General features: G+C 38.7%; 1 protein-coding gene across 1 annotated transcript; it reads right to left on the bottom strand.

Moving 5' to 3' along the window:
- Window positions 1–236: 236 nt before the first annotated feature.
- Window positions 237–16,430, bottom strand: LOC102198901 (protein eyes shut homolog). The gene is made up of 9 exons (XM_005737201.1): window positions 16,229–16,430; window positions 9,979–10,161; window positions 7,434–7,600; window positions 6,339–6,483; window positions 4,187–4,361; window positions 3,762–3,934; window positions 3,479–3,640; window positions 1,184–1,596; window positions 237–272 (listed from the first exon to the last, which is right to left on the bottom strand). The coding sequence occupies exons 1-9, from the start codon at window positions 16,428–16,430 to the stop codon at window positions 237–239; spliced, it is 1,656 nt and encodes a 551-aa protein (XP_005737258.1).
- Between the last annotated feature and the right edge of the window lie 10,437 nt (window positions 16,431–26,867).

The raw sequence follows: 26,867 nt of genomic DNA, 5'->3' as shown, positions 1-26,867 counted from the left end.
CCACCACAACATTTCAGTCAGGTTGAGGTGATTGATTCTGTTGTAGATTTGCTGCTGCACTTGGGATCATTGTCCTGTTGCATGACACAATTTTGGACAATCTTTAGTTAAGTGTATAGAGGAGTTCATGAACGACTCTGATTAGATGTCCAAGTCCCAGTCGTCAGCCCTCCACCACTGTGCTTGACGGTTGGAGTCATCTGTGTTGATATGCTGTTTGGTTTTCAGCAAATGTGCTACTGTGCATTACAGCCAAAAATCTCCACCTTGGTCTGTATGAAGAACATGAAGACGGTAAAAGTGCACTTGGATTTTCACATGACTAAATACTAGAGAAAACAATATCAACTACCTTAAATGGTACATTTCCTACTGTTGTAAAGACCAGAACTTGCAGTTTCACTTACTCGTTTCCATCAAAGATATTAAAACCTTCACTTTTTTTAAGAAACAGCCCTTGCTTGGTATCTCCAAACAAACAGACATTTCTAAGATTCCCCGCAAAGCCATTTGAAAACATTCCCAAGGTTACAACTGATATGTTTCTGTACAGTTCAAACCCTCCAAAGTAAAACTGCCCCCCGTAGTTTAAGGCTACATATCGCTCAAATGGATCTACATTTTCAGAGAGGATCTCCTGGCTGTTCAGTAACACTTGAATAACAGTGCTATTTAGAGATATAGAGACATTGTGCCATTTGTTACAGCAGAGAGTGAGATTTCTGAAAACCAATGGGAAGGAAAGTCTTTCTCCAAGATTGACTGTTATTTTAAGATAGCCCCCTTCAAGTCCAACTACAAGGTGGTCATCATCTTCGTGTTCAGCCTTTCCCATCCACATGATCAGACTGTCATTGGAGACTGTGAGAAAGCTGAAAGAAACCTGTGTGTATTTTAAGTTTCTTGTGTTGTATTTAGAGTCCCAGTATTTAACAAAAGAGTTTCCAACAAACTTCAGAGTGCCTGTGGACATTTCCTTGACACAGTACCTCCCGGTCCACCCTAAGGGGCAAATGCAGTGATACGAGGTGACACTAGATGCCACGCATAAGGAACCATGTTTGCAGACGTTGTTTACACAGCTCACAGACTGGTTACACACAGAACCGGTCCATAATGGTGGACATACACAAGTGAAAGAGTCACTACTTGTTGCCCTGCAGTGACCTCCATTTTTGCACACCTTGTACCCGCAGGCTGTCCCATCCCAGTCACCTATGTTGGCCCCACTTAAAGCTCCCCTCTCTGTTAACTCAAACTCTCGATCATTGAGTGTTAACTCTCGCAGGCCACCAGTGAAGCTCACAGGATCCCCTTCAGTTGCATCCGTGGAGACAAAGCTCAGAGTCGACACGCCTCCGACGAAGACGTCAGTAGCAACATCGAGTGTGGCCATGCCTTCAGTCACATTTTCTCTAACTTCCTTGTTATCCAGACTGAGGAAGCCTCGGTTACCAGTTCGGCCAGCCTTAACCGTGAGCCAGGTCCTGCCGCTTAAGTCCACTTGTTCAGAGGACTGCAGGATGTGGGTGCCGTCCCCAAGATTGTATCGCAGCTGGACAAACCCAGATGCCAGTGAGAGGCAGAAGAAGTCTCCTGTGGAAAAAACAATTTATGAGTAACTTGTTTGAAAAAAGTAATTTCTTCTACTTTTACCGTGGTAAAGATTAGTATTAATATTTTAACTAAGGGCATTATTATTGATTTTTTAAAAACTAAACATTAGACACAGATGCAGTTAGGCCCACAATTTCTTGACCAGTGACTTTTTAAAATTTTATTTTTGTAGTATTTTTTTCTCTACACCGCAGTGTATTCTAAATTGAAATACAAAGGTTCAGCTTTAATTCAAAGGTGCCCTCTATTTTCAGAATTTCAGTTTTATTTTGAAAAGTAATTGGACAAAATTATTGTTCTGTGACAAATACATAAAAGATCTGGAGTCGATTCAAGATTTTGAAACTTTATTTGGTGGCTTTTCTTTGGAACTGAACAGAAGATCCCAAGAGATGTTAATGGAAGGAGAAGGAGAAATAAACCCACCAGAGAAACAGCAAAAGCTTGTGGCCAAATCAAATCTCAAATTCATCAAATTTTGATGTATTATTACTATATTACTAAAAGAGCAAATGCACTAAAGTGAATGGTTGAGAAAAATACCTTCACAATATCGAACCAAGTCGAGAACACTCCTGAGAAAGCAGGCTTAAAATGATCAAGATCTGCAATCAAGAGACGCCTTCACGAATCAAAAGGAAGAGAATTTAGAACAAAGTGCAAACCACTGAAAGCCAGAACTGGAAAGCCAGATAAGACTTTGCCAGAAAACATCTACAAGAGCCTGCGCAGCCCCCCCAAAAATTCTTTGGGCAGATGAAACCAAGCTTAACTTGTACCAACATGATAGGCAACAGAAAACCATGGAGAGGAAAAGGCGCACCTCATGATCTGAAGCACATCACATTATCTGTCAAACACGATGGCATGGGCACGTATGGCTGCGGGCATCACTAGTGTTTATTAATGACGTGACTGCTGATAGAAGTAGCGGGATGAATTCTGGAGTGCACCAGGCTACGCTCTCTGCTCAGATTCAGTCAGATGCTGGAAACTGATCTGCTTCACAAATGGATAATGAGCCAAATCGCGCAGCAAAAGCAACCAAAGAGTTTCTGAAGCCAAAGAAATGGAATATTCTTCACCTGATCTCAGTCCAATAAAGCATGCTTTTCAGTTACTGCAGACAAAAGTGAAGGCAGAGAGACTTCAATAACATTGTCAATGATTTAAAGTCACCTGTGGTGCTGTACAATGATGAAATTAGATGAAAAAACCTATAGACCTAACTGTATATAAAAAATAAAGGATGCATTCTCTTTGTGTCTCAATATTTCAAGGCCCTCTCACAGGTGAATATGTCTGTGGGTTGTAAGTGGTTGAACTAAAGACATATTTATTTTATTCTCTCCCAACTTGTCAGAGCAGCATGGATTGATTGCCATAAATAAACTCATTGATGAATTTAAAAATGCCATTTATGTCATGATTAATAACTCCAATATTTAGATAAAAAGTTTCACTTTGACCTAAGTTGGCCTGAATTTTGTTGTCAATCATATGACACTCAGCAGAATACTGATATACACAGTCGACAACGAGAGGATTTGACATTATAATTTAAGAAATAGGACCAAAGCACCGTGTTCTACATTTTTAATGTCAGGCTTAAGGAAAACAAATAAGAATGTGTAATAAGTATACTTAACACTGAAATTATATTTACCATATTTAAATTTGAATGCTAATTTTATTGGGCATGAACTACTAGCTACACATAGCAATTGGTATGTGTAATGAGTGCTGTGGAGGCAGGGCATAGAGGGGTAAAAGAGCAAATGGCCTAATATGTTACAGCAATCATATTAATTAACACAGTGTTAATAAAAGCAAAGCTTCCCTAAATATTAATTGTCCTCACCAGCTCTGGCACTGAGATGTTGCGCAATGTAGACGAGGATGCCATCAGGTGATAACGGCTGGAACTGCACTTGCAAATCAGTCCTGTGTCTTATACTCATAGGTGGGAATGACATCCAGGAGGAGAGGTTAGCACTGAAGAATGGATCACTGATGGTCACAGCTGAACAGAAAAAAACAATTTAGCAGTTAAAGAATTTAATAGCAAAGGCCTTATTTAAAAATATGAATAATAATAAAAATATAACAGATGCAGGTGAGGGTCACAGCTTCAGTGAGGCAACCTTTCTCACAGTAGACTCCTGCTGTTCCCAGGGGGCACTGGCAGGTATATCCATTCGGCAGAGGGATGCAGGTGGAGCCGTGGGCGCACAAAGGAGGGGGGCTGTGCTCGACATCACACACTGACACGGTCTCGGAACAGAGCGCTCCCTTCCATCCAAATGGGCACTGGCAACTGCAGACGGGCACAGTCAAACACTGTGTTAAAGCTTGTGAACACCGTCTTCCCCTTCTGCAGCATTCACACAGCGAAACCGGTTTTCTGTTTGTTACTAAAGCATAGTCACAATGCATATGGAAATATACATAAAGCACAGCGTTGTTTACTGTATTGTGCTAATTAATAACACCTACATGCGTTATTCATGAGGAGACTCATTAGAAACAATTGGAAAATGAGCCCACGTAGAGTTTAATTTGCACTTACTACACAGATGAGCCAGAATCCACGCACGTCCCGCCGTTCCTGCACTTAACGTGAACGCAAGGGGTGACGCCACACTGACCCACGCTGCGCCCAAAGGCTGGATGACCCGCAGGTTGTCCCAGCGCTTGGAACTTTCCGTCTCTCCTTGTGCGAAAGTGCACATCAAAAATGCACCCTTTGAAAAGAACAAACGCATCGTGAGATAACCTGCGCACAAGTCAGAGGTGCATTTCATTTCATCTTCAGTTTCCTTCTCCGGTCTTTCCCTAATAGGAAATTATAAGATGAAACGCAACACGCTTTACTGTCTTTGTACGGAGATCAAAAGGTATGCATACTAAAATCTGCCCAACACAAACGAAAACACGTCTGACAATGCGTGCACGGTTTGAAATGAGTTTCTTTGATGGGTGTTTATTTCATCATGTGAAGGTTTCACGCTGGGAGACATACACTTAAACCCACAAAACTTTATTAGATGTTAACTCTCAGATTGCAGTTTGTCCAGTTCGCATCCAAGATGCCCGAGTTGGAAGGACTCGAGTCCAATGTTTTCCCACCATGAAATCACGCCATCACGCCTCTCTCTCTCTCGTCGTATTTGCTTATTGGTTTCATAATTCAGTTTTATCAAGACAATATTTGTTTTGGCCTGCACCTGCAAAGCACAAGGCCTTCTATAAATATAAGGCCTGAACACAGCCCTCGTAGTCATCTACACATGCAGACTCCCTTCTCTCTGCTGCATTAGTCACTGGCATAAACAGGATGCAGGGGAAATGTCATGCTCATTCATGAATATTCATGGCATGATGCTGTCTGCTTGGCAGACTCGAGTGATGGTTGTGGTGCCGCAAACACAGACCATCAAAAAGCGAAGCAGATTCATAAGGAAGATTATGCGAGATAATTATTTTTGTTTCAGCTGTGCGCGCATCGCTTCTTGTAAAAGAACCTCGAAAGCTGAGGTCTGAAGTCGAGCGAGCCTTCCCGTGTGTGCGGCAAAGTTCTTTTTTCGGGAAACATTTGATTTACAAAACCGGAAAATGATTTTAAAACAACATTTTCTAATGTCCCTGATCTTTGCAAGTCCAAGAATGAAAGGTAATTAAGCTCAAAATCTTTTAGGAAATCTAATAAAAAACATTTCAGCATCAAAGCGGTATGAAATCAGAGTTTTCAAACGCCAGGCTCGATAAACATCCCCATTTCTGTATATTTGATCAACAGCTTAAAATGACTGATTTTTTTTTTTTTTTTTACCCACACAGCCTCTTCTTCCTTCTTTCCACAGGGGAGTGTGGATCTTTTGATAACTGGGAGTGAAGTGCATTATCAGTGTGTTCACTGCCAGCCATCATGATTAGGGCTCGATGAAGGTCACACAGATCTGATTAGGCTCTCATGAGTTCTCATTACATCCTGAGTAGAAAGGTTATGGTTCCACCAGTGTTGCCTGTCTCCGGTAGTGCTTACCATTACAGGGAACTGTGATAGCCTAATACCGCATGGGCAAACTGATGCTTTATCGCAGCTGATTTGATTTTTGAAGGCTTATTTGCCGAGTAGAAAAATGAATCAGATGATGATGAATAGGCAAACACAAAAAATCGCTCAAGTCCTTAAAAATAAAAAGCTTTTGTTCACCCCAAATGGATCTGCCATGACATTTTATAATAACAAGGTTCACTGCTGTAGTGCAGAGACTGCTGAATATGGTCGTGATGATATTCATAGCTGTTGTCATCGTTATGGTCATGGCAATTTTGCGTCACAGCTCTGCACATTAGCAGGCAATATGAATGCTCTGCAAAAAGCATTCCTACATGAGGTCACCTGAGAGAAAGCATAAATGATGTTGATGATGACAAAGATTATTTGGATAGCACCCTTGTTCAAGTGACTTATCAGCAGAGGAATGGATTTACACACAACACACTGTATTGGGTGCAAAGCAATTACAGGGCGCAGATACAATCAACCTCAAAGCTTTGTTCCGGCCTCATACACAGTCTGAGCCTGTAACTCCCTTTTCATTACACACCTTCCCCTCTGCTTACAAAAAGACAGAGATCCTGGGAGAAACTCCAAGCCACAGTGCTCTTATTCCAGATAGCAACGCTGCGTTCTAATAAAGCCGTAGCAGTCTTACCCTGAAAGCCATGACGGAACCTGGAGCCAAGTGGCAGTAGTTCAGGGGTGTACTCATTATATCCACCTACAAAGAGCTGGTTGAAAACATTGAGGCCCACCAGAGGTCCTGGAGACAATCCTGTCCTGTTACGTTGGCCGTCAACCTGAAACACACGTAGTAGAAATGTCAATATTCAAGACGGCTCACTGTCAGTGAGGGAGCACACTTTCTATAATAATCTGCTAACTCTGCAATAAAAATCTGTGACCTGGGATTCATAACTGACTGATTCAGCGTATGTCTACTTATTAGGGAGCAGCTACTATACATCCCTGAAACCGCCTCCTTTGAGGCAAGTCGCCAGGGATCTCAGCCCTCGCCGTCTCGATAGTATCTATCCTGCAGCATGCGGATTTTCCCACAGCATTCAGATAGGTGCAAAAATATATATAAAAATCACTCTTACCCTGATCATTGGACTAAAATTATCTGTCGGTACAAAAAAACCCTGATGTTTATCAGCCCTCACTATGAAAACAAGGCAAGATAAAAACTTACGTTTTTATGTGAATACGTGCACAGTAAAAACAGGGCTCACTGAGTGGTTTATCACAGTTACTGTAAATCCCTTCTTCCAGTAAGTCTATTATACATTCAATCCCTCAGTTAATCTTTGCATCCACTTTTAATACTCTTTGCATTATCTATTCAGATGTTCGAGAAACCTAATGTGTACAAACGGCAGATAAAGATAAGTCTGATCTACAAAATTAAAAATGAATGAAATAGAATTGACTTTAGCAGAGTCCCATTAAGCGATTTATTTTTCTAATTTCTTAATTGGAAGGACCAAAAGACTGAATGAAGCAATCAGTATTTCAAAAGAAAAATATTTAGAACTTTGTGTATCTTGGTGTTGTTTTGATTCTTTAAATATCTTGTGAGCTCCTCAAACTTACCTTGGGACTAAATGATCCTAAATGATCATGTACCTCTAGGCTGGGACGCTCTATTTTATTGAAATGGTTACATGATTTAATTTGAATGTCTCTATACAGTAAGCACACTAGACATGTACAGTTACCAAAAGGGACACAGTCATCTTCAAATCACCTTCAGCCATCCTGTTTTCTTAGACCTTCCAAACGTGACGGTGTGGATGTTGATCTGATGGTTCAGTCGATCACTAACGATGGTTGCTATCCCCGATCCGAGGTTGAATCTGTGTACAAGTCTTCCGCTTTTTAATCCCAAAACAAGGAAGTCGTCCCCATCATTGCCTACAAAATATGAAGAAAGTTACCCTCCAACACAGTACACTCAAAATACACAGGCAAAATAAAGTGCTCCACTTTCATTAATACATTTACATACTTTGACTAAACACAATGGTTTTCCTAAATGGATAATTTTATCTTAATAGAGCGAGAACTGAAGAACAGCTATTCCATGACCTCCAAACAAAAGAGTCCAGCTGCTGTGGAGTCATAAAGTAGTTTTCTATTGAGGTGGGACGATGTGTAAAGGCTTTGTTGTCTGTGAAGCTCTTTCAGTACAACTTGTGAGTGATGATCTGTTGTCTGTGTGAGACCTATAATGGATTAGCTGAACGTTTGAGTTGTATGATAAGGAGGATGTTGCAGAAAGTTAGCCAGTCTATCTCTGATTGATCTATATTCAAGTCAGATGTCTGGAAAGTAATTCTTGCAGTCAAAATGAACACAGTTTCAGTAAACATAAAAGGATGAAGTTGTGGAAGTCTTGAACATAATTTTTTTTAGTGGTCTCATTCCACTGTTTGTCCTGGCGATTAGATTTATAGGGTAAGTTAAATGTTTTTCTAAGAGGGTCTCGGTTCATGAGAGAACTGCAAATAAAAAGGTGCTCCGGGCTTTTTTACGTCTCTCAATGCAGCGAAATTCGTCATTGATTTTAAACGTAAGGTTATGACAGATAGTTGCACGAGAAGACGGAGATAGTCTGAGGTCAAGTGTGTCGTTTCTGCTTTCCACCAGGCAGCGAGGATGATATTTATGGTGAGAAATTTAAAGTAGCTGTGGGTCTTAACTGATTTATCTATGAATAAAATATGTCGAATGATTTTTAAAAAGAGTATTTTCAATATGAAGTCCGGCAGAGCTGGAGTAGTTTCTCCAGTGTTGACTATAATGAACAACAGGCCCAGCGGTGCAGTAATAGGGATCATTGCAAACGTTATATTTTCAGGAAAATTTAAACTTTGATGTTGGAAATGATATAAAAGACAGATGAGTTTAATCAAGCCAACCAGATCTTGTTTAATGATATTTAGTAGTAAGTTTGAAAATATAAACCGGGCTTGTTAAAACTTGGATTTTGAGATTTTTAATGGACGTTAATGGCTGTGTGAAAGAAGCTGTTAATCAGATAGCGGACTGACAAAGGATGATACATTTGTTATATCCAATATTGCTTTCATCTTTCATTCTGTTTAATGGCTCAGGGAAGCAGTTCTACAAAAAAAAAAGCAAACTTATTTAATACTACTCCTTATATAAAATGATCTAGACGGCCATTTGTTGGTGGTTACAGATGCAGATGTGTATCCATAAGATATGAAAAAGGATGGCCTGGCTTTTCAAATACTCTCGTTTAACATTTTGTTAAAATTTCATATGCCAAGTCAATTAATCAACGCAGCTTAGGTTGACTTCAACTTTGGTATGATCTCTCAGAGAATTTAGGGACACAGGCAAACACATTTTTAATGATTGCAGTACCCCTATTCTTCATTGACACAGTTGATTTGTTCTTCCTCAAAATGGCAGCAAGTTTTTGACAAGTGGGGAAATGTTTGGAGACGTATGCATATAAATTTACTTCTAACTGCCTGGTGACAAACGAAGTGCTCAAGCTGCAGACATGAAACCTGCTGCCGAAGGTTCTGGAAGAAGAAGTAAGAAGGGCAGGAGAAGATGATGGTGTTTGATGGCTACGCAGTTTTACTGCTTGGCCTCAAAAATATATTGCACCTTTGAATTTGTAACATTTCAAGAATGCTCTTCAGTTGTTTGAGTCTTTCATCATTCATATTACTCTTATTTTTTGTGCCTCCACCTTGATGGCTCTTAAAAGAAACAAGTGCACAAGACCCATGATCTAGTGTTTCTATTTCATTACCATCATTATTTTTTTATTATTACTTTAATGAAATATGCTGAGAACAAAGGCATAGCTTCCAAATCTGGCTCCACAGAAAGGAGACGCTGCTGACCCCAAAACAGTGCACATTTATACCTAATAGTCCATCTAATTTAATTAGCTGTTTAATTATTTTAAGAAGCTCGGTTCACGTGTTGATTTTAGCCGAGGAATGCTTCTTTTGAAAGTAAAAAACAACAAGCGTTTAGAAATCAACAAAGTGTTGAACTCATTAATTCCTGAAAATCTCATAAGAAAGAAAAATCCTTAGGGAACGGAGGATCTCAAAGACTTGTGGAACTCTATTAGACAGCCATTATCATACACAGCAGGTGACACTAAATTGCACTAGTGTTTCTTTCAAAATCCTCGAATCAGTTTGGAAACTAAAACCAACAAAGCAAACTTCTCAAATTGTTTTTTCATTGGCGCTCATAGATAATGTAAATTGCTATCCAAGTGTCAGGATTGTGCTCACCTTGTCCTTTACGTCCAGCAAACAGCATGAGGTTGTCTTTGACGGCAGAGGAACTGTCTGCAAGCGTAAACTTCAGCTTGAATTCGTAGAAGAAACTGAGGCTCGGGATGGAGGAATAAGCCACGAAGGAGGTGTAACCAAACTCATCACTTCCACTGAATCTGGGACGAGTGATATTGACGGCTGCAAATCAAACACATTCAGAACACGCTCGAAAGCTCACATTTGTACTGTACATGCTTATGGATTAGCTGCTGCAGGCTCTGCGGTGCATGTGTGTTCATTTTGTTCAAAGTAAGAAGTCTGATTCATCATTCACCTCAGAGCCTACCAAAAGATGGCACTATTGCCACACAATACAGACCAGGAGTTGGTGAAACGTTTCCTCATCCGTTGCTCAAGCATGATGACCTGTTTTCAAATACTACCACCTTTTCTCATCCTATTCTGTTTTCATTAGTAGCTGTTCAGGAAGGATTCTGCCAAGCAAGCTTAGCATCGTACCCTTTGTTCACAAGGGTATTGCAATAACCCCAACGATATTCAATAACAGTCTAAAGTTTACTTATTCTGAACGCATCGTTGATTCAGTAATGATCCTGCTTGTACTCCATTTCAGCATACCCATCCACTTGATTTTACACAGGGGACTCAATGTGAATTTGCCCATGCTTATTGAAAACTACATGCCGCTACGTGGTTGTTGTTGCAGTGTGGATTCAAACACAAAACTGCTCTTCTTCACTCAAACACCTTGCATATTCTTCTTCAGCCCCAGGAGATGGCTTAGAGGGCTTCAGAGCACCCCTCCGCGACTGCCCTCAGCTCTGTTTGGCTGCTAAATTATTAATAAACCCGCAAATGCTTCTGTTATCATCTCCAGTCTGCTAGAGCTGGTTGTGTTTGTCTATTGCTTCTTGTAGTGTAGTGGCCACCATGTTATAGAGCCAACACCTATTTTTAAACTGTGCTGTTGTTGATTTGATATTAAACATGATGCTTTTCCCCCTATAATAACAACTAAACTCTCTTTTTCTTTCCACATCGGCACCCTTAAAATATATATGTTTTAAATGAACTGCTGTGTTTCTATGTGAAATAGTTTATCCCTGTAAATACATAATTTGACCAAAATTTATCATGAAAATGTATTTCCATACTTTGACTGACTTAACATTTGTGCCATTGCTTATGAAAATTGTTCTTTGTGTAAGTGGTGAATATTTCATGATGTTGTATATCTTTAATTAAACAGCTCCTTTTTAATTACTGAGCATCTTATCTTTCGAGACTAAAAGTTCCTTACTGTATAGATCTAATGCACCAAAGTTTCTTTTATTTTGCATATGTTGTTAATTTTGTGTCATCCAAGAGACATAAAACAGAGCTAATTTAAAGAACGCCACATATTTGATATGTTATGAAGGTCCAGAGCCTAGATCTCAGCATTATTAAAGCAGGGTGCAATCACCTTAAATTAGATGAAACAAAAAGGCATCCAACACCCAGAGAAGAGCTCTGATTGGTCTTCACGAAGCCTGGGGGATTATTCCTGAAGACTACTTAAAAAATGACAAGAAAGCTTCTCTAAGAGAGCTCAGGTTGTGTTAGAAGAACAGTGGACATAACTTCCCATTTTCATAGCAAAATATAAAGAAATAAGAGCTGGTTGTTAGAGACCTTTGCACATTACTGTACATCTTATCTTATGTTTTCCTGTTACTCATTAATTTCACTAAGCAGTTACTACTACATTAATAGTATATTGGCATACAGTTCCCATTTATAGTTTCCTTTAGCTAACTCTTGTACCTAGTGTTGAGTGGAACTGGTGGTTATGGAACATATTATTAACAAAGAAGCTTATGGACTGCCTTCACGAAGTGCATCCATCTGTGGATTATAACACCACATCCTGTCGAATAATATTACATAGCATTTCAACTTTGCTGTGTGTTTGTGTAATACTGTGCACAGGAGCTGCAGAGGAAAAACAGAGTGACGTGCAGCTCTGGATCGTGAAATGAATTCAGACATAAAACTGCATGTATACAGTATGCGGCTCAGCTGGAAAAAAAAAATATTGATAAATAAATGCTGGGCAAACAACACCTTCTCAGTTTCTATAGAATGAAAGGCTTAGAAAAACTTACACCACTGCTAAACTAAATTGCTAATCGACAATAATGTTGCACATTGTTCAAAGAGTGAAGCTCTTTAAGATTGATTATATGCAAATGCAAAAAAGACATTAAAATAACTCGTGAAGGTTAAACAAAGTTGTTGAACTCTGCAACATGTAAAGTCTTAGAACTTTTTGAATTTATTTGGCCTTATTTGATTCATTAAGACTTGCATGGCAGGTGAAGAATTTATAATTGTCAGCTGATGACTGCTAGAGCTGATGGTAGCACTCAAAAACCATGAGCTCCTCTAAGCAAGTACTGAGATCTGAAAATGAAGCTAATTGATGCCTACAAAGGAGGGAAAGGCTATAAAAAGATATCACGGCGCTTCAAGCTTGCAATTTCTACTCTATGAAATGTCATTAAGAAGTGGCAGAGGATGGAAGATGTGGAAGTCAAGACAAGATCTGGAAGAGCAAGAAAACTTTCTGATAAAGCTGTGCAATTTGCTATGCTGAAAGACAAAGCAGATCCATGGGATGGGTTAGCTGATGGCGTGCAGTGTGTTGATAAACAGGGTATGCATGGAACAACCTTACCTGTGTCACCATCCCAAAAAGTATTCAACTAAGGTTTGCTGGAAACTGTCAAAAGCTAAAGTTAAAACCTGGCTCCTAAAACCATATAATACCAATAGTATTGTATGGTTGAAAAAAACTGAACCCAATTTGATAAGACGTCGCACTGGAAATGCACTGCTTTAGGGTTGTGTGGCACCCAAATTTTAAATGGATAGAAAAAAATCATTTCAAGTATTGCATGAAAGCAAAAAAAAGAGAAAAAAACAACAACTTAAAAAAACCCCCAAAAACCTGACAACAGGATAATGATCCCCCAAAAGGCTGATAATCCAAACTGAAATAAGAAACATGGACTAAATCTGAAAGGTCCATGACCTGCACATGCCCTGAACATCTGTAGTCAGAGCTGCGTGTGCAAAAAAAACCCCAGGAAGTGTCCGTGAACTAGAAGTGAACTTCCAGAAAGAGTCAAGAAGACGCAAGTAACACTAAAATGTCATGAAATCATTTTTCCCCCCTTTTTTGGCACAGTTCAAACATAACAAAATATGTCATTTCACCAATTTGACACATAAAATTATAAAGATGAAACAGCATTTAGCTGTATAATTACCAGACAAGACTAGTGTAAGACACACACTATAGCTAAGTGTGGAGTAAAATATATAAATCTGTATCTGTAAGAACATGTGCTATACTGACAGTATCATATACTGAAAATGCGGTACATCATTTTCCATGTTTTATTTCTATCAATTCCAATCATGAATCTTTAACAGGAGGTATTCCAACTTGTGTACAAAGGTACAACATTAATATTTCTGAGTGAAGGCATCTTCAATATGCATGAATGTTTCATGAACTTGATTCTGGAGGCATTTCAGCTTTGCTTCCTGGTCTTGCCTTTCCTCCATTTTCTGGTTGTTCAGACCACCTGATGGGAACTGAACCAAAGAACTGAAAATATGACATTAAGAAAACAAATACAAACCATATTGTTACTGTTTCATCTGTCCTAATAGACACAATAGAAGGACAAAAATAAATAAAAGACGGCCCTGCTGCCGTGCTATCACGGCTGGTATTTTGCTAAGGGCACCACGTTAGGAAACAAGCTCCAAAGTAGCAAGTAGTCCTGGAAGGCAGGAGACCTTAGGAGTGATCAGTTTGTCTCTGATCTTGTCTGATGTTATCAGGATTAAAATTCAAATGTCAGCCATATACTTAGTGTGAAACTGGAAGGTTAAATTTCTGTGTTTGGCATGTGGGTGCTGAGATTCTGACAGGGGCTGTGGCATGGCTGAGCGACTTATATGCCAAGCACCCTGCTGCCACCACAGCCAGTTTAGTCAAGCAAAACCTTTTGTTTCTGAGAACCATGACCTGTGAAGCCCTCTTCTTTATGGCATTACTTTTTGGAAAACAGTCACATAAAATAATACAGAAACCATCATAGAATAGAAAGATAATTGTATGAAATAAAAAAAAAATCTATTTAATCTTTTCTAGGTATCTCATTTTTCTAAAACATTTGACTGAAATCAAAAACATTTTTAAACCACGTTAGCTGTCATGGACAGTGAAAGACAAGGATGCAGTTTACTCAGTTTATAGGTTTAGTCATTCATTTTGGGATATGTTAAGTATTATTTGTAAATCCATCATGCTATATTTCAAAATTAAGGATTTAGTGGTATGTCACTGCATGCTCATTGGCTAAAGACTCGTGAATCACAACTTGGTAGCCAGTGATAACTGAATATAATTTGTAGTTTGTGTTGCACATCTGTAGTAAAGAATAACTTAGTTATTGATATGGCACAATGCTACGTGACCTACACTAAGTAACCTTTGTGGATTTAAACACCTCCAACATAACAGCGACCGCCACCAATCAATTTAGGATTGTGGGTAGAGTTTACATCTTTAATGAATGTAAAAAAGAAAGAATTGGGTGCACAAGTTTGAATTTATGTAGGATTTTCTCTAAAACATACAAGATTAAACTTAAATATATACATACAACACCACTAATATGTGGTTCAATGTTCCTCAGCAAGCTGCATCTTGACCAGAAACATTTGATAGCTTCTGGCACAAGACTGCCTGGATATTTAACCACTCTTCTTGGCAGAATTGGTGGAGTTCATTTAAATAGTTTGGTTTCCTGGCACAGACCTGGCTTTTTAAGGGTTGTCCAGAAATTTTCACTTGTGTGAGGTTAATGTTAGCCTGATTTATCTATTCAAAAAAACAGTTTTGATGTGTGTTTGTGATCATTGTTCTGTTGGAACATCCAACTTTGTCAACTGTCTATTTGTTGATCTGAGGTGAAGTTGAAGAATTTGTGCAATGTCCCAGAACCATAGGCAGCAAAATAGCCCCGGCGCATGATGCTACCACAACCATGCTTGACAGCCGGTACAGTATTCTTAGGTTTGAATGCATCACCTTTACTTCTCCAAACAATCTTTGTCTCATCAGATCATAAAACCTGTCTCCAGAAAGCATGTGGCTTTTCGATTTTGGAGCAGCAGCTTCTTTCTTGCTTTGAGTCAATGGTGATGTAAAACTTAGTTCACTGTGGACAGTGACACTGGTGTTCCAGGAGTTTCCAGTTGATTCCTGAGTTGTTCCTGAACATCCTAATCAAATTTCTCTCATTTTAAGGTGACAATCTGGCTCTTCTTCCAAACATTGGCAAAGCATCAACACATCTGAATAACTTGTACAATTGTTTGAAGTGATGATATTTGAATTTGCATTCCAGAAATGGCTCCAAGAGACCTTCCCAGCTTTTGTAAATCTACAATTCTCCTTAGATCTTCAGTAAGTTCTTGAATTTTCACATTATTTTGAGTATTTGAGTGAGTGCTCTCAAACAAATCTGACCTGTAGTCAATCATGATCACTAACGAGAAGTTAATAAACCTGCCTTGTCAATTTAAAAGACACTGCAGAACCTTCAGCACCTCTTGTTAAAAGATTTAAGTAAACATTTGTATATATTTGTGTCGCTATAAGGATTGTTTTGATCGCTGAATCATACAAAGCTACTCTAGTATAGTCTGAGAATAAAAATAGGAAGTTAGAAATTTGCATGATAGTTCTCAATTAAGTGTCAGCAACATTTGCAAATAGTACCAAACACAAAAGTTATTGTAGTAAACTGCTAATAACCCTTACATTTAAAACACTACTAATGCAGAGGAGCAGCCTGACATAAGAAAAAAATATATATGTGAGACAGTGCTGAAACGACAGCTGTTGGGAAATAAGATCTTATAAACTTGAAATAGGCTAAAATATTCAAACAAGTAGCCACAACTTTTGTCCTGATTATCTGACTCCATGGATGGAGGAAGATTTTTTTGCTTTTTCAGCAAAATTTGATTTCATTAATCGTTTTATTTAACAACAGACGCTGATTCTACCAAATGCTCAAGGCTCTAATTCACTACATGTCTGCAGATCACTCTCTTAATGAAGCTGCTACATCTGCCCTGCATTGTTCCGTGTGTAGCTGCTCTGTGAATCACTTACTTTGGTCACACAGCAGACCCTGTCTTCCATAGGGACACAGACAAACGGCCTCTAATGGTGACTTCGGGATGCATGTGGCTCCGTGACTGCAGGGGTTGCGCTCACAGGAGGTGAGCTGGCACAGCCGTCCGGTGTATAATGGGGGGCACTCGCAGAACCAGTCCTCAGCATCACTAAATGTACAGACAAGCACGTACAACATATAAGAAGTGGAGTGAAGCTGAAACTACGCACACTGAAATGCATCATTTCAAAAGAGCATGCAATCCATGAGATGTCGGCTATACACTTAGTGACAGTGGTGGAGAAAAATATAAATCCCAAAGGTTTGGATGTGTGAATCATAGAAGTAGCTGCAGGAAGCCAGCATCATTAGCATACAACATCACATGTACGCTAACCAAAAACAAAACAAAACAGAATTTTTTGGCATGTCAAAAAACCTAAAACCAGATTTTTCTGTCTAATTTCCACCATTAAATTGTGTACTTTCTCTCTTGGCAAGAAGCAGAGGGTGACCTAGCATGCAAAGTGATATCCAGACAGGGACTTTATAGGATGCTCGAAGATGTGCACAACTCTGAAAGGTATAAAATCAGACAGAGGAAGCATTGGTGGGGTTTCAAATCTATAAATTAATAATGTGTTTTGAGCAGTGCTGCAGAATATATTTTGCTCCTTGAGAAAATGGCTTCTAGAAATGAAATATTTACGTTCTGTCATCAAAGTTGAGAACTGTTTGATATGACTATATGGAAACACAAAGGGATCATGCTTGAACTGATGGTTATTAGCAGGCTGCTTGATTCCAAGCTAGTTTAAGGTATCGTGATGCACAGCTGTCCAGTGTCACTGACAACTGTGAAAAATGGTTTTAAAGCAATACTGAAAGATGGAAAAATGTCATGTAGTGAACAGAACAGGCGGTGTTATTTTTTATAGGCTTTGACAACCTGCAAGAGGAAGAATGAAATATTAAATGCTACTGCACCTCCTGCTGCAGCTGTTTTGATTCAATGCTTTGAATCCTGCTAATTTGTCCCTTGCATCGTCACTTAGTGTCAGTGTTTAAATGTTGGTGGCAGACAAATTGTGTGGGTTTTCCTCCAGAAGCGCCAGATTTCTCCCACAGAAAATCTGAGACTAAATTACACGTAAGTGAGACTATATGTGGACATGTTTGTCGTGATGTTTTCGCAGGGAAAGACACCGATTCAACAATCCAGACCTCTGCACAGGAAAAGTGAGGACAGAAAAAGGATAATTGGACAGTTGAGCAATAGGGGCGGAGCCAGGGGCCACACCACAGGTGGCTATGCATATACTTGTAGAACTGTTAACTACTATTTTTTTGAGCTGGACTTATAAAAAAAATTTTTTTTAAATAATTATTGAAATATTCATTATTAAATGTACTTCTACATGTCAATCATATCTGCACAAATGATAAATATTGGCCTACAGCTATTTGATGCATATATTAAACATATTTTTCTTTGAAAGAATGTATGATTTACCACATAGCAAATATACTATTAAATATAATAATATTACAATTGCTTCATTTACTGCCAAAATATATTTTAACCTTTTTTCCAAACATGGGTTTTGCGGCTTAGCCGAGAATACATTTAATATTTAACTTTCTCTTTTCTCATAAAACACAGACCACAAAACAATTAGCTGCCGTCTGTTGGTAAGCAGCGATTCTCCATCACTGAACGCGGCTTACAATTAACAGAAGGATCAGTTGCGCGCGAAATTCTGCCCGACCTAAGTTTACCTTCATTATCGATCAATTTTGATCCTCAAAAGCAGTAAAGGAAAAAAGACTTAACCTACCAAACTCCATGTAAATGGAGGGAAGATACATCATTAAGCTTGAATGGTTAAATGACTTGTGCAAAAACAGGCTGCAGATATTTCTGTCTCCAAAAAAGTAAAGTGTAGATAGAGCAGCAACACTCGAGTTTTAATTGGCCTAATCACAAACTTGATGTGTGGGGTGACAAAAGGTTATTCTAATTTGCCACAGGCAATCACCCTGATTACTAAATTGTAGTAATGTTTGCAGATAAATTTGAATATGTTAATCACAAATGCATAACGCCATATCTCCAGCCAATCGAATCCTTACCGTTGCAGCACACACGCTGGATAAATAATTAAAGAAGACATACATTTTTAATCTAATGAGTACCAGATAAAATGATGAATAATTGACCGGTTAGCTTATGATATTCCTGTCAGCTAGAACAATAAGATGTGCAGCCACATGTATTTCTCAGATTTCAGTAAGTTATTTACAGAGGGCTTGTTTTTAAGTGCTTGTTTGTATGCAAATACACTTCTACAGTAAGGCTGAAGTCCTCAGCTCTCTGGATGAAAGCATTTATAGATTAAAAGACCATTTGCTTTCCAGAATGTAAAGAGCCAGTTGGACAGACGTATACTACACATGCTCTGTTTGTTGGTGGGTGGGAAAATTATCTGAAAGCGTCTGTTCCCTCACTCAATTAATCTGTAACTTGAATTCCATTATACGCCAAGTGATGAAGTGGAATTTACACACGGCTTTGACCTGACATTCTCAGACTTCTGAGCGAGCGGGAGGCTGTTCGATATTTTTCTGACCTCTTCCAGGCAACCTTGCAAACTTTTCCTTGCCGGTGGAGAAGGGTGATGTTTGTTAAGTCTCCATCACAGAGCCTTTTGAAACATACTGCCATAGAAATGCATACAAAGATGAGACTTGAAATAAATCCATATAGAAAGGCAGTATAAAGCATGAAGGAACTTTTCTCAAGGGATCAGACAATATTTGTATGGTCCAACCTAGAACACATTGCACTCTGCAGAAAACTGTGCTTTTCAGTAACACTTTTGGAAGTGTGTTCACATTCAAACTTCTCACTTTTGAAATATGCCAGCATATCTATTCAAGTCTTATTTTATACTGCAAAACTCTTTAGCCTTAGAATTTTTGTGGAACATTGTCCTCTAATAAAACCGAACGCACTGCTGTGATGTCTCATGAATTAGCTATTCTTGACATCGCTGCATTTTTGCAAACTTACCAACTCCTTAACCAGAAAGAAATTTCCAATGTTTAATAAAAACACAGAAAAGGAGTGTGGAGAGTGCACCTCATACGAGAGGAGCTACACTGCACAAAGACTGTGTTTGCATTTAGACCCATGCTGCACTGATAAAGCGGGAGGCCCAGAATGACACAGTTTATGGACAAATCGAATGCAAACCCATATTTCAAATGATAAGTGAATAAATGTCACATCAACCCCGGGCCCGTTACACTGACAAACAGCCAATCTGATCAGCAGTAACACCGAGGTTTATATTTACCATTCGTGTCAGAGATGCTGTGATTTAAACAAACTGTGTGTAGTAAGAGCTGAGAGTGATAAACTTGTGTATTATCTTTGTCCACGGCACACAGTGGACCGATAACGGACAAAAACTTGAGCGTTTTGTTGCTGCTCTGTGACACTGCAACAGGAAATAAGAACTCACTGAACATACAGTGTTTAGGAGAACACTAAAGAAAGAAAAAGCGAACGTTTTATTTGAAGTATTACTCACAGAAAAATATCTGAAACAAGCAAAAAATGATAATTAATGATAATCTGGAGCACACACGCATGCATAAATGTGCATGAAAGAAATAATAATTTAAAAAAAAATCTATGCTGCTGTACAGATTTCACAGTGTTTTCTGTCTTGAATCTTAACCTCAGACAATAATTGCATTTAAGTTGACGGTAGAGTAACTGTATGCAGTGTAGTTTTCACACAGTTTTTATTTGCTCCTCATGTCTGATATGAACATTTACTTTGCACTAAAAGGACGTTTGTGTAAAGAGCTGCATGGCACCGGCTGGATATATTTCCCATGATAAAATGTTAGTTACACAGCAACGTTCAGTACAGTACCTCTGGGATTCTTTTCATTACAAAATATTTCAAACATGTCATCTTTTCATACACTAAATACATACCCAATATATTTGTGTTTCCACAGTGTTTTGTAAGCTGACTTCTAATTATCTTTGGCCAAGGGATTTTGAACATAAAATACACTTAGGGAAACATTATTACATACACCTTGGTAGTAATGGGTTGGAGTTCCCTTTCCTGTGCACCTCAATTTCTTATAGCATGGATTCAATAAGGTGCTGGAAACATTCCTCATAAGTTTTGGTCCATATAGACGCGACAGCATCACAAAGTTGCTTTAGATTTGTTGGTTGAACATCCTTTATAAAAATTTCCTGTTCTATCACATCCCTAAAGTGCAGACGCAGCACAACAGCTTCTGCAGCAGAAGACCACATCCAGTGTGGTGGTCTTAATGGTTATGCGAGTTACTGTTGCCTTCCTATCAGCCTGTTATTAGCCATCCCAGTAGATGTGAAATACTCAGACCAGTCTGTCTGCCACTAAAAACCATGACACATTCAAAGTCACCTAAAGTCAAAGTCACTTCGTCATTATGATGCTTGATTTCAACTTCAGCAGGTTGTCTTGACAATATCAACATGCTTAAACATGTCATGTCATGTGATTGGCTGATTAGATGCTTGCGTTTATGAGCAGTTAAACAGGTGGACCTAACAAAGTGTCTGATGATGGCATTGATCAAAAGCCTTTTGGACATTTACAGTGTAAATGTCCTAACTTTGTTTAATCTTGCAGGGATTTTGAAGAACCAGCAGAAAAATAGGCCTATCTATATATGAAAGGTGAAATAACAACATTTCTAGCCTGTAACAACCGAAAAGTAACCAACACATTTTGTCATCATTATTATTTTGCAAGGACACGAGCATGTTGGTAAAGCTACCTTCTTTCTAAGAGAGTTTGAGGAAAACACTTTTTAGGAGATGAAACATGTTGCACTTATCCTGTTGAGTTGTTGGAAAGTTTTCAAGAGATAACATTAACCCAAAGTGAAGCGAGTCCTCATCATGTAAAACTCACATTTGTGTGTCCTGTGCCTATCTGTCACACACTCACACTGTCAGGCTCTTAAAGCGATACAATCAATTTCTCTCTTTTTGAGCTCATCATCCATGACAGCTGTAATTCTTGGCTGTTCTACAGGAGACATTATTTTCTCCATGGCAGCAACACATTGAGGAAGCATTCACAAAGTCACATAACCATTCCTGCCGACTGACTCTGCTGAGAAATCTGGTATAAACAAACAAATTCCGGCTAACCAGAAACACTGTGGCTAAGAGGTAGTCGTCAAAAACAATACTTGATGTTAAGAATCTTCAATTGTTTCATTATAAAACATAACACAACTACCAATACTAATTTAAAAGAAAATATTGCCGTACATTATTTTATTTCTGCCAACAAAGCCTACCGAAACCTTTTTCACTGAGCTGTTTTTTCCTCTCACACACGAAAGACCAGCGTCACTGAACTGGTGTTTTCAGGGTAGTTAAATGCAATGAACATGACCGCTGCAGATTACTTTAAGTCAATAGTAAATCAATATTTTAGTCAATATTTAGGCCAATCGAGCATCAAATCTGTCCACAACTCATGTTAGCGCTCAGCAAATGCAAGATTTATTGCTGCTTGAGTGACAGAGCACAGCTGTTTCAGGAAATCTGTTAGCCTTTAAGAAGAATTAACCTACATTTAAAATGTGGCTCCTTTTAAAAGATTTACATCTTCAGCAGGAAGCATTAGATGGGGGTGTTAAAAAAGTACTGAGAGACTGATTAACACATTAGCGTTTTAGTCTTAATTAATGAATTTAGTAAGAGCAATAGAGAGATACAGATGTCATGGTAAAATCTCTATTGTATTTCATTATACTTTATTTAGAGTCAAAATAATGATAAAAAAAACAAAACAGATCTCACGGGAAATTTAAATGCTGAATGCCATTTTCCTTTCATATTGAGTTGTGTGCAACTTGCTTCCATTTACCTATTATCATTATTTGTTACTTCTAAATATGTCAAGGTTATACAGGAACTTATTTTAAACATGTTTACTAGTGCAAACAAACCAACATAAAAATTAAGTTAACAAAAAAATCTTCACAGAATTGTTTTGAATGCACTCGTCCTCCAAAATTCAAAGACGCAAATGCAATAAAGTCTGTAATGAGCGAGCTTTCTTTGGAAATATCCTTCTGAGACCACAACTGTGCTCAGAATGCTTCTTATGTTGAAGTGGAATAATTGTTTCTTGGACCTTGAGTTATTTTATAGATACTTTGAAACAAGCATAGCTGGAGGTCTGATTAAGGTAAAATTAGTTGCACTTTCTTTGTGAAGAACACTTGCCAGAAGTGAACTTATGAGGAGGACTGAGTGCTACCAAAACACGGCCACCACAGAATCAGCAAAGCGCCATCTCTACTTCAACCAATTAGCACATATCGTTAGCTTCATAGCATAAGTGCCTAAGTCATTTTTTTGTGATGACATAGGCAGACGGACAGGATGATGCAGCAGTGGTAGGGGAGTAAAGTTAGGCAAAAATCTCAATTTGACCAAAAAATGACTTAGGCACTTATGCTATGAAGCTAACGATATTCTCCTCTGAGTGTGAATACAATGTGCTCTGTTCATTTTATCCTTATCCTATATTATCCTTGTAGACCATCAGCTCGTTTCCTTTTACTTCCCTGAGAAAATCACACAATCTCACTCCATGATGAATACACTAAAGCAGCTGCAATCAATAAGTTTCCATTAACAATAAATCAGAAATGCTTTTATTAGAAATGTGTTCGTCAGAGTTACAGGCTCACAGAGAATCATTTTCTAACTCAGCAGTTACCTTCAGAATTTCAGTATGTTTCATCTAATTCAGCTTTGGTTTTATAGCTCAAGTTTTAGGTTTTGGGGTCATTTTCATCCTTGTTAGAGCTCTCATCAACTGTACTTTACCGGTTTGATACATGGACTTAAAGAAGTAGCTTGACATGTTGGATAATAAGCTTAAAGGGCTGAGAAAAAAATTCTTTGCCCCCTAACTTGATTTTTTTAAATTTTTTTTCCTGTCATGCTATCTGCCCCACTTACTTGTTTGAGATCATTGTGGAAATTTTAAATTAGACAAAGACAGAGGGATACAATCCTGTGTTATGGTTAAAAAAGCAGTATAAAAGCTGTTATTTTATAAAGAAAATTATTTGCCGTATTACTTTCCAAAGTCCTTGAAATCAAATTTTGCTTATGCGACAAACAAGGCCTAGATATAAGCACAAAAAGACAAAATAGGACCTCGCTGGGGAGAGTAAACATCGGTTCCTAATGCTCGCAGCCTAACCACAGACACCCTCAGGCGCTGCCAACTGCTCACTCAAAAGGTTCAGCGCACGCACAGACAGAGGCATACTGGGATGCCATCAGCATCAGCACCCCAGCAGGACACTCACAGTCAGGGAGAAGAGTATCCAGGGACAAGACACTTATTTAAAAAACTATCTAATCATCATGATGCCTTTTGACTTATTATCTAACTGTATGAAATCAGGTCTGCGCATTTTCCTCCAATTAAACAATAAATGGGTATAAAAAGAGGATCCCAGAGAGGCTTTCAGAAGTAACTATGGAGATGGGTTCAGGGTGCTGTAAAACACAGTGTGGGCGAACAGTTCAACAATTTAAGAATATTGTTTGTGTGCACAATTAATGCGGCTATTTAATTATGCAAGGTGCATAATATCATTAAATAAATCACGGAATCTAAAGAAGTCTCTGAATGCAAAGCTGGAAGCCATTGACACAATTGTGTGGTAGAAGTCTGTATAATATTGGCAAGTAACAGCTGAAATATAAACAGAATGTTTTTCTTATGCTGTTATCAATAAAGCAAAGTATTAAAATGACTTGCAAATCCATGCATTCTGCTTATATTTACACTGTCTTCTAACCTTTTTGAAAATAGGATTATATGCGTGTATATGTCTTGAAAATAAACTGCATTGACACTCGGTCTAATAACATCTGCCTGTGTGACCTGCAGCCGAGATTTATAAACGACACAGATATCAACCATCGCAGGGCTGGCACTGAAGATAAAAAGGACACAGTTTTCAGGTGCTGATTGCCTGGCTGGTTAATGTGTATGTATCACACAGCAGCCACAAGCCATTATCCTCTTGGGTTTAATATTGATATTTCTACTTGCCTAAATGAACAGGAGCCACATTAAAAGCAGGCAGTGGTAAAAATCACCCCAACTGAACTTCTGATAAAAGTCCTTATTCATCTTATTATGTTGCAGTAGTGCAATTCAGGGCAACTACCACATAGACCAGAGCTCTCTGAACTCCTGGTGACCTCCGCATGCTGTGTGGTTCAAGAGGATACTGCAATAACGCGTATTCATCACACAGATAATTGCAAGGCCCAGTCTCTCGCACATGACAAGCCAATGCCACCAGCTCTTAATTGGTATTCTTGGAGCTATTCACATTCCAATATTCATGGTGTCCTTTTTCATTTCCTGTTGAATAAATGCATCTGTTAATTGATAGTGTCATAACACAATGAAGAAGGCATTTAGAGCAACTATTTTCTGGATTACCTAAGGTGAAAGAGCATCATGTGTAGTTAATGCATATTTAAAAAGACAGGCAAAATGGCTGGTAAGTGGGGCCTGATGGCAGTCTGATGAGCTGCACTAGATAAAGATAAAGGAAGAGCAGATCTTTGCATATTCGCCTCGGCATGCAGGACTAACTTGGCGTAGCGATTGCCTTTAGTGGACAAGAGAAAATTGACACGAAAAAGCGAAAATTAACTGGCCATGGCTACATTACTCTTTTAGGGAGATTTTAATTTGAAGCTGTAAACAACACCCATGTGTCATCTTTCCAGCCTCCTTTCAAGATGACAGAAGATCACACATCCAGCAGATGTTACGCTGTATTTCATTTGCGACACATTCTGATGACCTGATGGATTAAAATCCAATATCTCTTTTCTTTTCTCTCTCATTTGACTTCATCATTTCCCAGGAGAAATAACTCCCGTCATCCAGTAAATGTATGTTTACCTGCTGGTTGATATCTCTTGTCGTAATATTTGATAGACAATGGAAAATAAGATTTTAGAGCCTTTTAGCTGAAAACAGCTGACTGCACTGATGACACCAATAAAGTCAGATTTAAAATCTTGGCTCGTAAAACCCAAAACAATAAGCTCAGAGAAAATAGGCTAAATAGTACACCTGAGACAAATGGATCCATTTCCCTTAGAAGAAATCACAGCTCTAAACAGACCAAAACACACTAACTGGCCAATTTGTGAGGTGCACCTGTTCAACTGGCTGTCAATGCAAAATATGCAAATATCTAATCAAACAATCACATGGCAGGAACTCAAGCAGCAGCACTTCCTGTTATTTGCTGTCCTGTGTTTTACATTGACGTTTCAGAGCAAGAACATGTTATTTCAGGAGATTTGAGACCTGGGGCAGAATACTCATAAGTTCAAATTTTGAAATTCTCAATAGAACAAATGTTACAGACTCTGGGATGATGTAGAGATGTAGACATTTACCACACAGGAAGAGCATAACAAAAGCTGCATCACAAGAACTGTGGGTCCAGTGTTTTTATTGAAGCTTTAGAGGAAGTAAAAGTCTGGACATCATGGCCTCATCCATAAGTCATAGACTTGGTTGACTGATCCTTGGCTTGCTCTTTTCACATATCATACTGTGCTGGAGAAAGACACCCAAGAGTATGTGTACAAATACATTGCTTGCAAAACAACCCACCTGTAATGTAGATGTAATGTGAATATGTTGCTAATTTAAAAGAAAAGTGATTTAAAGGATCTAATTATGAAGTATGCATTCACTGAGAAGCACTTCATTAGGCAAACCTGTTCAATTGCTCATTAACACAAATCATCCAATACTGTGGGAGAAACTCAGAGCATTTAAACATGTAGACACGGTCAAGACGAGCTGCTGCAGTTCAAACTGAGCATCAGAATCGCGAAGAAAGGTGATTTAAGTGACTTTGAACCTGGCATGGTTGTTGGTGCCAGCAGGGCAAGCCTGAGTATTTCAGAAAGTCCTAATCTACTGGGATTTGCCCACATGGCCATCTCTAAGGTTTACAGAGAATGGATGATCTGAAAAAAAGAAAACATTCAGTGAGTGGGAGTTCTCAGGGGGGAAATGCCTTGTTGATGCCAGAGATCAGAGGAATACGGTCAGACTGTTTTGAGCTGACAGGAAGGCAACAGTAACACAAAAATCCTCCCACTAATTATGGCCAATGCATGCAGAAGAGCATCTCTGAAAGCACATCAAACCTTGAAGCAGATGGGCTACAACAGCAGAAAACCACACAAGATGCCACTCATCTCAGCTAAGAAGAGGAAACTGAAGCTATTTCACACTGCATCATCAAAATTTGATAGTCGCAAATTGGATAAACCTTCCCTATTCAGTTGAGTCTTGAATTTCTGTTGTGACATTTAGATGGTTGGGTCAAAATGTGGGGTATATAACATAAAAACATGTTAATCAGATCCATCCTGCTTTGAATTAATGATTCAGGCTGCTGCTGCTGGTGGTTTAATGACGGTTTTTGCCTGTCCCGTTTGGCTCTTTTGCCATCAGAATT

The sequence above is a fragment of the Pundamilia nyererei genome, unplaced genomic scaffold, assembly GCF_000239375.1.
Source record: "Pundamilia nyererei isolate P.nyererei 1_Seehausen unplaced genomic scaffold, PunNye1.0 scaffold00073, whole genome shotgun sequence".
In the NCBI taxonomy this organism is placed as follows: domain Eukaryota; kingdom Metazoa; phylum Chordata; class Actinopteri; order Cichliformes; family Cichlidae; genus Pundamilia; species Pundamilia nyererei.
The sequence above is the reverse complement of the archived record's forward strand: the minus strand, read 5'-3'. Positions and strand labels throughout refer to the sequence as shown.

What these genes read in the sequence shown, in the direction of transcription:
- LOC102198901 (XM_005737201.1), bottom strand. Translation starts at nt 16,430, where the DNA reads ATGTTGTACGTGCTTGTCTGTACATTTAGTGATGCTGAGGACTGGTTC. An exon ending in AGGAGTCTACTGTGAGAAAG is followed by an intron (nt 3,641 to 3,761) that starts GTTGCCTCACTG and finishes TTTTCTGTTCAG; the next exon opens with CTGTGACCATCAGTGATCCA. An exon ending in GGACAGCCTGCGGGTACAAG is followed by an intron (nt 273 to 1,183) that starts GTGTGCAAAAAT and finishes TTCTTCATACAG; the next exon opens with ACCAAGGTGGAGATTTTTGG.